At 45.1% G+C, this 16,806-nt stretch overlaps 1 protein-coding gene across 11 annotated transcripts in view; it reads left to right on the top strand.

Annotated features, from left to right (window-relative positions):
* The window catches only part of foxp1b (forkhead box P1b), a 229,434-nt gene that overhangs the window by 156,462 nt on the left and 56,166 nt on the right, over positions 1–16,806 (top strand). For all 11 annotated transcript variants that reach the window (XM_046342800.1, XM_046342792.1, XM_046342801.1 and 8 more), the window contains one exon: positions 13,570–13,698. In XM_046342800.1, coding sequence (XP_046198756.1) covers positions 13,570–13,698 — 129 coding nt within the window. The remainder of the gene's footprint in view (positions 1–13,569; positions 13,699–16,806) is intronic.

Genomic DNA, 16,806 nt, shown 5'->3' with positions numbered 1-16,806 from the left:
CCTTTCAATACATCACCATGTGGGGATAATAGCACTGAGACTTTTTATAAAATGTTTTATGAGTTGTAGAACACATTGAGAGGGATCTTAGACCATTCCTCTATACAGAATCCTTTCAGATCCTTGATATCTTTCGCCTGCGCTTATGGACGGCCCTCTTCAATTCAAACCACAGGTTTTCAATGGGTTTCAAGTCTGGAACAGTCACTTTACAATAGTGCATCTAAATCTTAAAGGGGGGGGGGTGAGAGGGATTACTTATCCTATCCTAGGTATTCCTTAAAGAGGTGGGGTTTCAGGTGTCTCCGGAAGGTGGTGATTGACTCCGCTGTCCTGGCGTCGTGAGGGAGTTTGTTCCACCATTGGGGGGCCAGAGCAGCAAACAGTTTTGACTGGGCTGAGTGGGAACTGTACTTCCTCAGTGGTAGGGAGGCGAGCAGGCCAGAGGTGGATGAACGCAGTGCCCTTGTTTGGGTGTAGGGCCTGATCAGAGCCTGGAGGTACTGAGGTGCCGTTCCCCTCACAGCTCCGTAGGCAAGCACCATGGTCTTGTAGCGGATGCGAGCTTCAACTGGAAGCCAGTGGAGAGAGCGGAGGAGCGGGGTGACGTGAGAGAACTTGGGAAGGTTGAACACCAGACGGGCTGCGGCGTTCTGGATGAGTTGTAGGGGTTTAATGGCACAGGCAGGGAGCCCAGCCAACAGCGAGTTGCAGTAATCCAGACGGGAGATGACAAGTGCCTGGATTAGGACCTGCGCCGCTTCCTGTGTGAGGCAGGGTCATACTCTGCGGATGTTGTAGAGCATGAACCTACAGGAACGGGCCACCGCCTTGATGTTAGTTGAGAACGACAGGGTGTTGTCCAGGATCACGCCAAGGTTCTTAGCGCTCTGGGAGGAGGACACAATGGAGTTGTCAACCGTGATGGCGAGATCATGGAACGGGCAGTCCTTCCCCGGGAGGAAGAGCAGCTCCGTCTTGCCGAGGTTCAGCTTGAGGTGGTGATCCGTCATCCACACTGATATGTCTGCCAGACATGCAGAGATGCGATTCGCCACCTGGTCATCAGAAGGGGGAAAGGAGAAGATTAATTGTGTGTCGTCTGCATAGCAATGATAGGAGAGACCATGTGAGGTTATGACAGAGCCAAGTGACTTGGTGTATAGCGAGAATAGGAGAGGGCCTAGAACAGAGCCCTGGGGGACACCAGTGGTGAGAGCGCGTGGTGAGGAGACAGATTCTCACCACGCCACCTGGTAGGAGCGACCTGTCAGGTAGGACGCAATCCAAGCGTGGGCCGCGCCGGAGATGCCCAACTTGGAGAGGGTGGAGAGGAGGATCTGATGGTTCACAGTATCGAAGGCAGCCGATAGATCTAGAAGGATGAGAGCAGAGGAGAGAGAGTTAGCTTTAGCAGTGCGGAGCGCCTCCGTGATACAGAGGAGAGCAGTCTCAGTTGAATGACTAGTCTTGAAACCTGACTGATTTGGATCAAGAAGGTCATTCAGAGAGAGATAGCGGGAGAGCTGGCCAAGGACGGCACGTTCAAGAGTTTTGGAGAGAAAAGAAAGAAGGGATACTGGTCTGTAGTTGTTGACATCGGAGGGATCGAGTGTAGGTTTTTTCAGAAGGGGTGCAACTCTCGCTCTCTTGAAGACGGAAGGGACGTAGCCAGCGGTCAGGGATGAGTTGATGAGCGAGGTGAGGTAAGGGAGAAGGTCTCCGGAAATGGTCTGGAGAAGAGAGGAGGGGATAGGGTCAAGCGGGCAGGTTGTTGGGCGGCCGGCCGTCACAAGACGCGAGATTTCATCTGGAGAGATAGGGGAGAAAGAGGTCAGAGCACAGGGTAGGGCAGTGTGAGCAGAACCAGCAAACGAGGATTGGATGTCGTCAACCTTCTTTTCAAAATGGTTGACGAAGTCATCTGCAGAGAGGGAGGAGGGGGGGGGATTCAGGAGGGAGGAGAAGGTGGCAAAGAGCTTCCTAGGGTTAGAGGCAGATGCTTGGAATTTAGAGTGGTAGAAAGTGGCTTTAGCAGCAGAGACAGAGGAGGAAAATGTAGAGAGGAGGGAGTGAAAGGATGCCAGGTCCGCAGGGAGGCGAGTTTTCCTCCATTTCCGCTCGGCTGCCCGGAGCCCTGTTCTGTGAGCTCGCAATGAGTCATCGAGCCACGGAGCGGGAGGGGAGGACCGAGCCTGGAGGATAGGGGACATAGAGAGTCAAAGGATGCAGAGAGGGAGGAGAGGAGGGTTGAGGAGGCAGAATCAGGAGATAGGTTGGAGAAGGTTTGAGCAGAGGGAAGAGATGATAGGATGGAAGAGGAGAGAGTAGCGGGGGAGAGAGAGCGAAGGTTGGGACGGCGCGATACCATCCGAGTAGGGGCAGTGTGGGAGGTGTTGGATGAGAGGGAAAAGGATACAAGGTAGTGGCCGGAGACTTGGAGGGGAGTTGCAATGAGGTTAGTGGAAGAACAGCATCTAGTAAAGATGAGGTCGAGCGTATTGCCTGCCTTGTGAGTAGGGGGGAGAGGGTGAGGTCAAAAGAGGAGAGGAGTGGAAAGAAGGAGGCAGAGAGGAATGAGTCAAAGGTAGACGTGGGGAGGTTAAAGTCGCCCAGAACTGTGAGATGTGAGCCGTTCTCAGGAAAGGAGCTTATCAAGGCATCAAGTTCATTGATGAACTCTCCGAGGGAACTTGGAGGGCTTTAAATGATAAGGATGTTAAGCTTGAAAGGGCTGGTAACTGTGACGGCATGGAATTCAAAGGAGGCGATAGACAGATGGGTAAGGGGAGAAAGAGAGAATGACCACTTGGGAGAGATGAGGATCCCGGTGCCACCACCCCGCTGACCAGAAGCTCTCGGGGGTGTGCGAGAACACGTGGGCGGACGAAGAGAGAGCAGTAGGAGTAGCAGTGTTGTCTGTGGTGATCCATGTTTCCGTCAGTGCCAAGAAGTCGAGGGACTGGAGGGAGGCATAGGCTGAGATGAACTCTGCCTTGTTGGCCGCAGATCGGCAGTTCCAGAGGCTACCGGAGACCTGGAACTCCACGTGGGTCGTGCGCGCTGGGACCACCAGATTAGGATGGCCGCGGCCACGCGGTGTGGAGCGTTTGTATGGTCTGTGCAGAGAGGAGAGAACAGGGATAGACAGACACATAGTTGACAGGCTACAGAAGAGGCTACGCTAATGCAAAGGAGATTGGAATGACAAGTGGACTACACGTCTCGAATGTTCAGAAAGTTAAGCTTACGTAGCAAGAATCTTATTGACTAAAATGATTAAAATGATACAGTACTGCTGAAGTAGGCTAGCTGGCAGTGGCTGCGTTGTTGACACTACACTAATCAAGTCGTTCCGTTGAGTGTAATAGTTTCGACAGTGCTGCTATTCGGGGGCTAGCTGGCTAGCTAGCAGTGTTGATTACGTTACGTTGCGTTAAAATAACGACAATAGCTGGCTAGCTAACCTAGAAAATCGCTCTAGACTACACAATTATCTTTGATACAAAGACGGCTATGTAGCTAGCTATGTAGCTAGCTACGATCAAACAAATCAAACCGTTGTACTGTAATGAAATGAAATGAAAATGTGATACTACCTGTGAATGCGACCGGGTTGTTGAGTTCTATTCAGAAGACGTTGGCTAGCTGTTGGCTAGCTAGCAGAGTCTCCTACGTTAAGGACGACAAATAGCTGGCTAGCTAACCTCGATAAATTAAGATAATCACTCTAAGACTACACACTCTAAACTACACAATTATCTTGGATACGAAGACAGCAAAGACAGCTATGTAGCTAGCTAACACTACACTAATCAAGTCGTTCAGTTGAGTGTAATAGTTTCTACAGTGCAGCTAATCGGTGGACTTTTGCTAGCTGGCTAGCTGCTGGGCAGAGCAGTGAAGACTACGTTAGGACGGCGAAATACGATAATTACGCAATTATCTTTGATACAAAGACGGCTATGTAGCTAGCTAAGAAGAAATTGCTAAGATTAGACAAATCAAACCGTTGTGCTATAATGAAATGTAATGAAAAAGTTATACTACCTGCGGAGCGAAGTGCCGATGCGACCGCCAACCCGGAGTGATTGATGTGATTGATGTGTGCTTGGGGATATCTTTCTGGAAGATCGATCCACTTGCGGCCACGTTTTAGCTTCCCGGCAGAGGTAACCAGATATTTGGCAGAAATATCACGGTACTGCTGAAGTTCATGATGCTGTTGACCTTAACCTCTTGGAACCGGGAGAATTATCATCAACTACGCTAAATAGCATAGCGCAACGGTCAAATAATCTTACTAGAAAATAGTCATATTCATGAAATCACAGGTGAAATATAGCGAAACACAGCTTAGCCTTTTGTTAATCACCCTGTCATCTCAGATTTTGAAATGATGCTTTACAGCGAAAACAATACAAGCATTTGTGTAAGTTTATCGATATACAAACAAAACATTATGTACACCTAGCAGCAGGTAACTTGGTCACGAAAATCAGAAAAGTAATCAAATTAATCGTTTACCTTGTGTTGTTTTCACTCATGAGACTCCCAGTTAGACAGCAAATGTTCCTTTTGTTCCATAAAGATATCTTTTATATCCAAATACCTCCGTTAGTTTGATTTGTTATGCCTAGAAATCCAACGGAAATAGCGGTCACGACAACGCAGACAAAAATTCAAAATTATATCCATAATATTGACAGAAACGTGGCAAACATTTTTTTATAATCAATCCTCAAGGTGTTTTTCAAATATCTATTCGATAATATATCAACCGGGACAGTTGGCTTTTCACGAGGACTGGGAGGGAAAATGGCTACCTCTCTGTTTAGCGCAAAAATCACACTGAGAGCCAACAACTGACCACTTATGCAATGTGGACGTTTACGCTCATTCTTCAAAATAAAGGCCCAAAACTATGTCTAAAGGCTGTAGACATCTTAGGGAAGCCACAGAACAATGAATCTGTTTGTTATGCCTTTCAATGGGCAATAGGGATGCATTGAAAGACAGGGGTTTCAAAATAAGAGTCACTTCCTGATTGGATTTTTCTCAGGATTTCACCTGCAATATCAGTTCTGTTATACTCACAGACAATATTTTTTACAGTTTTGGAAACTTTAGTGTTTTTTCTTTCCTAAGCTGTCTATTATATGCATATTCTAGCATCTGGTCCTGAGAAATAGGCAGTTTACTTTGGGAATGTTATTTTTCCAAAAATAAAAATAGTGCCCCCTAGCTTCAAGAGGTTATTAACAAGGACCCCAAGACCAGTGGAAGCAAAATAGCCCCATAACATCAAAGGTCCATCTCCATATTTTACAGTAGCTATGGTGTTTTTTGTGGATGTGGATGTGGATGTGGATGTGGATACCAAACCCACCGCTGGTGTGCGTGGCCAAAGAGCTCTATTTTCATGTCATTCAACAAATGTAAACACTTGGACTTTGCTAAACGGCATTGGAACTTGGATTGGAACTGGTGCTTTGGTCAGATGACTTGAAAATAGACTAATTGGCCACATACATATACAGTATATGAAGCTTGGGATCAGTGTAGCTATGATAGAAGCCATTTTCTAATGTTTAATGAGTATACCACAGATAAAGGCTCAATTGCAGTAGCAACCAAGAGATGGATTCCGTGCCATTATCACTTGGTAAATTTCTGCGTTTGTGAAATCAATGACAAGCTTTGCTTAAGATGGTGTGTTTTCTCTAGGGTCAGAGCACATCATGTTATCCTGCCCTCACAGCAGTGATAGGCTCCAGGCAATGTCACTACCTTTTTAGGTGTTTTTGATTGGTGGCTTCATATTTATAGGCAGACTTTACTTTGGGGTCTCAGGAGGTTGAGCAGCATAGTAGTAAACCCATAGTAGAGGAGCTGAGGAACGATCGACAGACAACACAGAAGGAGCTAGTGCCCTAAGCAGTCTGAGTCCCCCACATTTGTGTCAACTGTCTGATGCAGAATATCAGTCTCCTCCTGAAGCAGTGCTTTGTAGCGGGGCATTGTGTCTGTAATGTTACACAGGCAGTCTGTATTCATCTATATTCAGTGCCACACAAAACAGAGATTTGAGGTTTTACTGGGAGTGACTTGGGAGTTAGCTGCTCTGTTGATGAAGTTGTGTAATGTGTATGAGACCTAGAACAACAAGGCCTTCCCATTCTAAACACTATACCTGGGAGACTTCTCCTCAGAATCCTCATTTTTGGAAGCTCCCTTTCCAAAGCACAACACCGCCAACCACTACCTGATGCAACTCCGCAGGCGAAAATGCAATAACAAACGAAACAAGGATGTTTTTCTAAGCACTGTCTAGATCGTTGGCATGCCCAGGACATTTTGCGTGTTTTATCGACTTGGGGGTGGGCATACCCAGGTGTTGCATGTTCGAAAGGGAAGGGTAGCGGGAGAGAGGAGGGTACAGACTGAGGTCTGCCTTGCATTGTTCCCATCTCTTTTCTTTTTTTCCCCTCCTCACTCAATCTCCCCCTCTCTTTTCCCTCTCTTTCTGCCATCTAAGTGAAACCAAAGCATTGACTGCTCCCCAACTGATTTGCCTCTGTGTGACCTCCCTTCATTGGTGCCATTCACTGGCGGTGCTGAAGCAGAATGCAGCGTGGCTACCAGGGGGAGAAAGAGTGACACGCGGACGCGCTCTGATAGACTTTCCAAGTGAAGTGGATTAAATCAGCATCAGGCTAGTGGAGCTGATTACCCTGAATATGAAAATGCAGTATCTTAATGGTACATATTTTCATGAGGCAGCCCAGTTGCCTTTCATTTTGCGGCTAATATGTCTATTCTTATGAGTCATTTACTTCTTTAATTACCTTTAGCAGCAGATGCACAATGGTGTATTAATGTGAATGATTTTTACGGCCACTTTATCATACAGTGCCTGGGAAGTTGAAAGGCGTAATTGAGGTGGAAGAGCGACTCATGAGGGAAACAATATTTAGTTGACAGCTTCCCTTGTAGTCTAGGAGGGTGTTTATGAGTTTACACCACTCTAAAGCAGTAATAAACACACTATTCATTTAATAACTGCTGAATGCCAGGGATGGAAAGGTCTTCACAGAGAGATTTTCATTGTTATTGAATCATGATAGGAAGTTGTTGTCCTACAATCAGACAAAACTGTGTGCGCGTGTGCGTATGCGTGTGTGTGTCTGTGTGTGAAGACAGTGGAAGCTATTGTTATTTTCTTACATTCGTCTAATTTAGTGTAGGTTTTGGCCCTGTTACTTTAATCGTAAATGACACTTCTCTGTGTGTGTTGTGTCTACAGTATGTGTGCTTGTCTTTTATATGTATGTGTTTATCCAGACCTCTTTGAACAGGGGCCTTCTTTTTGCCATCTGTTGTTAAGCTGCTGGCTAAGCAAGCCTGGAGAATCCAAACAAACCGGCGGCACACAGCAAGTGGAAGCTGTCAGGCCTGCATAGCTGAGCTGACCTCCCGGGCTGCCGGTCACACTGCTGTACCAGGCTCCGAGTGGGGCCCGCCTGGTGGGCCACTGTTTGCTCTCCGCTCTGCGCCTGCTCCGTGTCCCCTCCTCTCTTTACCCTCTCTCTGTCTGTCTCCCTCCTCCTCTCCCTCCCTTCACTCCCTGCCGTCCATCATCAGTCCCGCTCCACAACCCCCTCTTCCATCCACACTCATGTTTAAAAACTTAATTTTCTTCCCTGTTTTTCTTTCACTCCATTTTCCCCCTGAAAACATTTGTCAAGCCATTGCATTACCTGTTATGTGGAGAACAAACAAAATGGGATTTCTTTATTGAAGTCAGCTTGCAACTTATATAATTGCATGCTGTGCTTTATATTGTTTAAACATGGCAATTTGAAATGTTTAGTCTTGTCATAAATATTAATAGATTAGTTGAAAAGTGCAGCAAAGGAAGGGAATATAATGGTTTGAAGTGGGTAAAAACGTTGATTTATTTATGTATTCTACGTGAATTAGTTTGGATATCTAAACATGGGTTAGAGAGTGTTTTTCAGAGGGCCTGTAAAGCGTGAGGTTTGCACATGGGTGCCTGTTTTCCATGTGGAGAGGCTTTTTGGAAATGGCATTAATGACATACTTACTGGGAATCCAGCCCTGCCTACTTTGCATTACAGATAAACGGCCATAGTATTAAAAAGAAAAAAGCAATTAAAATAAATAGACACAATCCTCCCGTTGCTTATCCAGTCACATGTTTAAGAATTCTGTCAAATCAAAGGCATTTCAATTAAAATGACACTTATTGTTAACACTTATAAGTTAATTCCATTACTATATGTTTGCACACTCAAAGCCCCCACCCCTCCTCACCCACATCCTCTTACTAGTTACAATGAGTGCTAGTAACTTTCCCAGCTTCAATAAATTCACCACCGGTCTTACAATAGACAGCGTAATAAAGTACAAATAAGGAACGTCTTTCCTGTCCGTAGATCAATAGGAGGGAGTTCGCCTACTGTGCGATCATCACACCAGGAGGAGCCAGAGAGAAGGGAGCTTATTGCACAGGGCTGCAGCTGAGGTGCAAAGGGCCCTTTGTTTGGATCAGGGGAAGGGGTAGAGCCAGGGCCATAAATGTCAGGTGAGTTGAGACGTGTCTCACTCAGAAAGTTGAGCAGAGAACCTTGACATTTAGGCCATCACCACGCAAGCCCATCGAGGCCTGAGACGGGGGGGGGGGGGGGGGGGGGGGGGGGGGGGGAGAAAGGTCTGTGTCTGCTGAGCAGGACTATTAAGAACTAACCTATTAGCTGGGTTTTTGCTGGCCGTCTGAGAGCACTGGTCTCCTATCTAATAAACTCCAGCCACTGAGTAAACAGCCAGCACTGGACCCTGCTCTCCTCTCCTCTACTCCTCCTCTCCTCCACTGCTCCCTGTTACCCTCCAGTCTCCACAATGGCCACAGGGATCCGGTTACACCTGCGCACACATCTTCTAGCAATTAGGGGCAATTTGTTTGAAACCATTTCACATTCAAGGTCTTCCCTGGCGTTGGGGTTGGAGGACATTGGTGAGTCGGAAGAAATAAAGAGGGCTCTCTCCTGATGCGTCTGAGCAAACACACTTGACCAGACCCTCGTTTCATTTTTCACCACCCCTCTCCCAGTGGAGCCACCCTGAATGGAGCCCTCTCGTTTTTCACACAGCCACCCTCTTTGACCTGGCTCACATTTTTCTATTATTTGTCTGTCAGTTTGAAATGGAGGATGAGTGTTGTCGGTCTCCTCTCTGGGTGTAACGTAGCCTGCCCGCTAGACTCTCATTATACCCAGCACATTTGAATTCCTCTACAGTTGGACTTTAGTTATTTGCTATTTTTTTTGTTTAGTTTACTCTAAGCCAACAGATTATGTAGAGAGATAAAAAAGTGCCCTCGGTCACATGTCCAAAATGTGCGTACAATTACAGCGTGGTGAAAGGTGCAGGGCTGAATCAAAGCGAAGACTTGACTCTGTGGTAATTCTCTGAGCAGGGATTTGTATGGCACCCAGAGCTGGCTTAAACAGCAGGATACCCAAAGCCTGTAAATAATGTGCAGACTGCATATAAAGACGTCCACTACTCAGCCCAATCCCTTATCGCTGTTAGATAGCCCTGGGACATGAGAGCTGCTCCTGCCTTTTTCAGAGACTATATTCACTAATACGGTGTGAAAGTATATGCAGATAAGGCAGCCGTGTTTATTGAGGCAGACCCGTTAAACACAAGGGAAAGTGTGAACTTTGAACACATTTGAAATAGAAAAAATAAAAGAGGATTCCAAATGACATGGACAAGGATACCAAATTGCATCGTCTTTTGTTGACGATAAGACCTTGTCTGATCCTGGAGGGTGTTTTCTAATCAAAAGTTCCTGAAGGATTTTTACTCTGTACGTTTGTGTGTGTGCGTGCGCGTGTGTGTGTGTTTAAATACGGTAGTTTTCCTTGTCCTAGCTCATACTGTACAGCTACAGCTAAGCCTGTACTACAAACAACCATAGCAGGACATTCTAAGGAACCGTCTCCAGTTGAACCTAGGCCTACATATACGGATTTGGCACGTACCAATATGTGAATCCGATTTGAGAAGCCTCATGTTACACATGAGATGTTTTGCCAGTTAGAAATATACACAGTTAAACATTAGAATTAAGTCCAACTTTAATAAGTGTATCAACCCTAGTTAATTCTGGAAAGGTACAGTATTTCCCCCCCTTAGCATTACATCTGCTCTTCCCAATAGCAAGATTGGCTCCTGTTCCCTTTGCAACTTCGTCACCATTATCTGTTTTGAGCAGTTTTTGTATCTGATCAGTTCCACCTAATATGTCTCTTGATTTGTGCTATTGTAGTGCCCAGACAACATGCTGTTCTCCTCATCTCTCTGCTCTTTAGATGCTCCGGCCTGTCATCCGCTGGCAGTTTATCGCAGGCGTCTGGAGCTGCTTTTCAGACTTGTACGTCGATCAAGGCTCAGTACCTTTGAATGTGAGATCAAAAAGAGATGAATTCCAGGGAAAGTGGGGAGAGAGAGAAGGAGGAGAGAGAGAAGGGCTGTGTGTGAGGAGAAGAGTGGGTGCTGTGTAAACATCACAGTGACAGCTCACAATGGGTTATTTTAGCACGGCATTAGGCCTCTTCGAGGCGGCCAGCTACAGTCGCCTTGTTAAACAACAAATCATTCCTCAGCCTCTAGCCGGGCCTCACCTCGGAAACACTCAGCATAGGTTCCCCAGCTAGTCCGTTTTAGCTCGTTCTTTTTCAATAACGACAAAGTCATTTTGACTCATCCTGTGTCTTTTGCTCTTAAAACAATTTGACAAAGTCAATGGGTGAAACAGAGTGCCTAAACAGTCTGACTAATAAGTGATTGTCTCCTTGTATTTTCTCACTTTTGTCAAATATAAAAGTATTAAATAGTTTCTAGTTGATGATCAACTTGGATGATGAGAAAATAGTGTTGCGTTGCAGTGTCACGGTTACTGTATTTCTGCTGATTGATTATAGTATAATGGAGGCTTTTTGCCCAATTTTTTTGGCCAATGGTTCCCAGAAACGTATATCTTCTTCCACAAGTGTCTGAAACTCCCATGATATCCTGTTAACTCAAGTATCCTTGTTCCAACACCCCCCGCTAGTAAACCAGACACGTTACACCAAAACATCTGTGTGTCGTAAGTTAGAGAAGACGTTTGAATGTTGCCCTGTAGTAATCCGTGGGCTTGGCTTTACACTATTCTGTGCTCTGTTGTGTCATGGCTACCTCACCAGGTAAAGTCATTCTCTCTTAGAATAAGAACCCGCTCTCCTCTTTTCCATTATACAGCTCGGTCATTTGTGTTCGATTGTCTATTAAACTTGACTTCCTGCTGCTCATTTTACATAAGTACTGTATACAATGTGTATATAACTTTTAACCATCAACTAATACTTACCTACGACTTGAGCTTCTTGTATTACGTTGCTCTTGTGCTGGATTTCTTAAGTGTTAGTAGAGCCGGGATGATAAACCGGAAATTAGCGACACCGACAAAACCGATCACTGGTTATAAGCATTTTTCTGATATTGTTCATTACGATAAGTAGCCTATACTAGAGAAATGTGAAGTTTGAAATGAAATAACTTTGCTAATATGGCTGTTAATGGGACAATTGTCCCTTGTTAATGGGACAATTGATGGCTACAACCATCAAACTAGTAGTAGTGCCAGCCTCACCAATGTGTCGGAGGAAACACCGTTCACCTGACGACCGAGGTCAGTCTGCAGGTGCCCGGCCTGCCACAAACCCTCCCCTAACCTGGGCGATGCTGGGCCAATTGTGCACCGCCCTATGGGACTACCGATCCCGGCCGGTTGTGATACAGCCCGGGAACGAACCAGGGTCTGTTGTGACGCCTCTAGATCTGCAATGCAGTGAGCCCCCTAGTAGTAATTGTTTAATGGATAATTAAAAACAAACTGTGTAGCCCATTAAATATATGCTTCGGGATTTTGGCAGTTAGACCCTCTATCAACTTCCCTAGAGTCAGATGAACTCGTAGATACCATTTTATGTCTCTGCGTGCAGTTTGAAGTAAGTTGCTAAATAGCGCTAGTGCCATTGCTAGCTAGTGCCATTGCTAGCTAGTGTTAGCGCAATTCCTAACTAGCATTAGCGTTAGCATTGGCTCATGAAACTACCTATAGCTTCTTTCATGCTGGACACAGAGATACAAATGGTATTCATGAGTTCTGTCACAAGAAAAGGGTATACTATATTTTATGAATGTGTGGGCTTGAGGTTTTCCTCTCACGAGAGAGAAAGCGAGAGAGAGAGAGAGAGACACGCCAGGAGAGTGGCCTCTGTAGCCTGTGGTCATATTCTTGCCTCATGATGTCATCCCACAGGCTTGTGTTAGAGAGAGGTCAACACATACACACAGACCAGCGCACAGCTGTTTGCCCCCCCCCGCGTCTGAGCTGAACTCCCCTCTCATCTGTTCCTTTATAGAGCTTTAACAGGCCTACAGATCAACTCCTTATCCTATCACTCTCTCTTCTTCTTTCTCTATAACTCTTTCACCGTACCTTCTTCCTTCTGATATTTCACTTTCATACAATATTTCACACATTCCTCTTACTCTTTCACACGTTTCTTTAACTTTCCATCTTGCTTCCTCTGAGCACCTCCCCCCTTTTCTTCTTCAACATACTGCTTTTAATTTGACTCCGTATGGCAATCAACCTGACTTATCAAATAATTGACTCGAGGACTATAACTCTGCTGTGCGAGATGGGCTTGGATGTGCCCCCGACTGTTTGTTTAAGTTTGTTTAATTGTGGGAGTAAGCGTCTGAGGAACATGGAAAGAATGAGCCCAGTTATTTACTCAGATGTTTTACTGGTGTAGGTGTGAGACTGGCGGCTCACTGTGGGAACACGCGCTTGCTTTTCTTGGTATCAGTGTGGTTTTCATGACCACTGTTTTTTCCCAGCTCCCCGGCTTTGTTTGTTCTGGATGGCATGTTTGATTATTTATCGTGAGGGAAAAGGGAGTAGCTGGAACAATAAACATGTGACTGCACTGTATTTTGTTTTCCACTGAGAAGGCCGTGTCCTTTAACAGATATTTGGAGCAGCAATAAACCTTTTATTTGCTTTCTGGAGGGGGGGGGACAGAGGGAGAGGAGGATCAAAAAGCACCGATCTCTTTTTCTGTTTACTGTAAGTGCCACTTATCAACAGAAAAATATTTTCGCTGGCCGGTTGCTATTGATTTTTGTCCTTTTTTTATCCACAAGTTTGTTTTGTCAACTGATTCTTGTTTGTGCGTTGAGAGGAAACTATGGAAATGTGTTTGAACGAGGCGCGGGTGGAAAACATTTTTATAATGTCCGTTTTGTTTTGTTGCCTATCTGCAGTCCGAGAACACGTTGTCGTTTGGGTTACATCTGTTGTGTTAAAAGCAATATGATTGGTCTCAAGAAAATGGTTGAGCCCCAAGACACAATAAAATATCTGCTTTTAGTTTGAATGTTGTTCCTTTTTTTAACCTACCATCATTTTAATCTCTATTCCAGGCTCTCCAAGTGGCTCGACAGATCCTTCTACAACAACAACAACAACAACAACAACAGCAACAGCTGCAGCCTCAGCAAGGCACCGGTCTAAAATCCCCCAAAGGCAGTGAGAAGCAGCCAAGTCTACAGGTACTACAACACACTCTCACACAGTATTTCATGTTAGCAACATGCAAACGGTATTGTTTGCTGTTGCACCAGTCAACTGTCATATTGTGACTTCCTGGTTGTAAAACCTCAAGACAAACACAAGCGGTTGGACGGTTGTAAAAGTCACTTATTAAGTTGAACAATGGGAGTGCTGAACTTTCTTGATCTTTTTTTATGGTACACTGCGTGCTGTTTTCTTTCTGTCTGTCGGGGGGATGCACCAGGCAACCTGCATAAACAGGAAATTAAGAGAGGCAGAGCGAGTGACGGTTGCAGACCAACCACGCTCGTGTGTCTGTGTGTTTGTGGGCGGGGATTGCATTGGTGGTCAACAACATACATTTCAGACCGCGACACTTACTATGTAGAAAAGACAGGATTGTATATAGCCTAGACTCACAGAAATCACCTTCTGAGAAATATTTATGTATTCTATGTATTTATTTATTTTTAAAGCCAAGGCAATAATGCACACATGCAGTATTTGTGTTGTGGGTCGAGGCCTGTTGTAAGCAGTGTGGTAAGTATGTGATAGAAGGATGAGTGGCCTGTTTATAGGAAGGATAAAGGAAGAGAAGAAAGAGGATAAAGAAAAAGAGGATAAAGGATGAGAGAGGGGAAGATGAGGTGAGGGTTCCAACTCTCCAGCAGAGATCTGAGCCTGGACATGCTTTAGGAGCTATTTGGTCACTCACTCACTCACTCACTCACTCACTCACTCACTCACTCACTCACTCACTCACTCACTCACTCACTCACTCACTCACTCATATTGAGGATCAACTGTTTTCACCACTAGCAGGAGGGGGCACCAGGGAGCAGACGGGGTGTGTGGATGGGGTGGGGGGGGGTAATAATTAGAGGGTAAGGGATGCGTGGAATTTATTTGGGTAGCCTTTGTGATTTTTCATCTTTTCTGCTGCTTTTGAATAGGAACAGCTATCCGTATCTGATGCAATATTTACGTTAATTTCAGATCAGCCGTTTGAGCTGCCTCAGATGCGTATCTTTGTTTGAACAAGGAGGGGTTGTTTGTTTCAGTGTGAAATTGCAAACGACTTCAGGGCATATTTGATAATTAATACGAAGGCCTGTTCTGTATGTGTGTGTATATCTAATATTTAATACCCCCTTTCCCAAAGGAGGCCCTTTTTAATGAGCTATTGTAGCAGCTAGGTCTAATGTCAGGTAGTGAAAGAGGCTCTTTGTTGTGCAGATGTCTCAGGAATAGCTCCAGCGGATGAAATATGACTGTGCTGACCTTTCAGTTGTGTGCGTATTTGTCAGGATTCAAATAAGTTGAAAGGATCAAACTAAACAGTTTCCCGAGTCAGGCTGGGAATTATGCAGCAGAGGTCAACAGTGGGGGCCACATGGAGGATTCCAGCGTACAGCCAGTTGTTGGTACGTAGTGAAGTACTAGACCATCTCCCACAGACAAAGACAAAATTAAAATTCTAATTTATTAATGTATACAGAGATCTTGCCCAACCTGTCACTCAGCTATTGAAAAGAGAGGCGGGGCCTTTTTTCTCTTCTCCCTGCCCAGTAGTTGTGAAGAGCACAGGCTGGCTGGTCATACCATCTAAATAAAAATGCTAAATTGCCTCCTCTGTAGTGTTGTAGGCTATGTAACATTTTTCCTATGTTGAAACTGTCATAATGACAAGCCACAAGTGGTTATTTATCTCAGAGTAACAAACTCCACTAATTAAATACATAAATTCAATGGCTGTGTCCGTGCATCATCAGAATGTGTGTGTGCATGAGTTTATAATATATTTGGTCTTCCTGCAGTGGAGCAGCCTCTTTATTCAGACACTTTAGCTAGAAGGACAAACCCACACATAGAAAGCACTAGAAGACCCCTTTAGTGCAACAACATTGGCATTCTCCACAGCATACTTGGGGATAATGATTTTTGTATTGAGTTGGAACAGGTCATCAAAAGACATAATACAACAATTATGAGCTATGTAGTAAGCTGCCACCCCAGAAAAGCACCTGATGTGTAGAGCTGTGTATAGCTGTCTGCGGTGAGGGGGCCATTCATCTTGGCAGTCTCCCCATTAGACAGAGAGAGATGCATGACCTCTGTGACTCACTCCAATTCATTTTATTCAAGTCAAAAATAATGAAGCGCAGAATATCTGAAACATCAGAAAGAAATTACCTGCATAGAAGCGGTAAGAAAAAAATCAAGCAAGCAGGTGAATCCTTGATCAGCATGAAATGGCTCTTTGGTTTTATATGTCCAAGAAGAGGGGGTGTTTTCATCTCCAACCCCCCCAATGAAACTTGTAGACAAGATGCCGCATGTCCTGCTTGTATACAGTTACCCAGGGCCTTTAATCAGACTAAATCATACAAACAGCTGTTAGCAGGCTGGAGAGCAGCGTAACATACTTGACTGGTCAAAAAGCCAGTAAATTACTGACAGAATGACACATGTAATTAAGAGTCCATGCCACTTTACCTCGCGCTTTACACCTACAGTGGCGCAGGACGAGAGCAAGCAACTCCCACCTCGCTAATTAGCATTATCAGTGAAATGGTAGGGTTTGACTCATTAGTTCCATGTGCATTTAATTAGAGGCTGGCTGAAATTGGATTTAACTTATTACTTTTTCATGGATCACTTTCTTGTCATCACTTCAAATTGGATTGCAGCCCCAGGTAACTAATTATGCCAGCCGCAGGATCAGGAGTGGAGAAATAGGTCATTAGGAACAACACTGTTGGACCCTCGCTGATAGTCCACTCACACCGCGGAGCGAGAAGGGGGGGAAAAAAAGAGTCTCTCATTTGTGGCATTTCTTAGGAGCCTGCTCAGTTAACTACACCACGCTGCAAGGCATCCTGGGTAGACACCCAGCGCCTACAGTGGATTATGTGACATGAAGCTGGGCTGAAGATGTTATGTCAACATGGTTCCTGTGCCATCTGTGTAATGCCCAGATTAGACTTGTTCTGTTCCAGGTCTGAATGGTGGCCTTGATGGGCCTTCATTATTCATTATTCATGTCACTAGTACCATTAGGTAATGTTCGGTAGGCTGAAAGCCAACCATGGTTCTCTATATGAACC

This window comes from Oncorhynchus gorbuscha, linkage group LG03 (assembly GCF_021184085.1).
Source record: "Oncorhynchus gorbuscha isolate QuinsamMale2020 ecotype Even-year linkage group LG03, OgorEven_v1.0, whole genome shotgun sequence".
Taxonomy (NCBI): domain Eukaryota; kingdom Metazoa; phylum Chordata; class Actinopteri; order Salmoniformes; family Salmonidae; genus Oncorhynchus; species Oncorhynchus gorbuscha.
The sequence above is the reverse complement of the archived record's forward strand: the minus strand, read 5'-3'. Positions and strand labels throughout refer to the sequence as shown.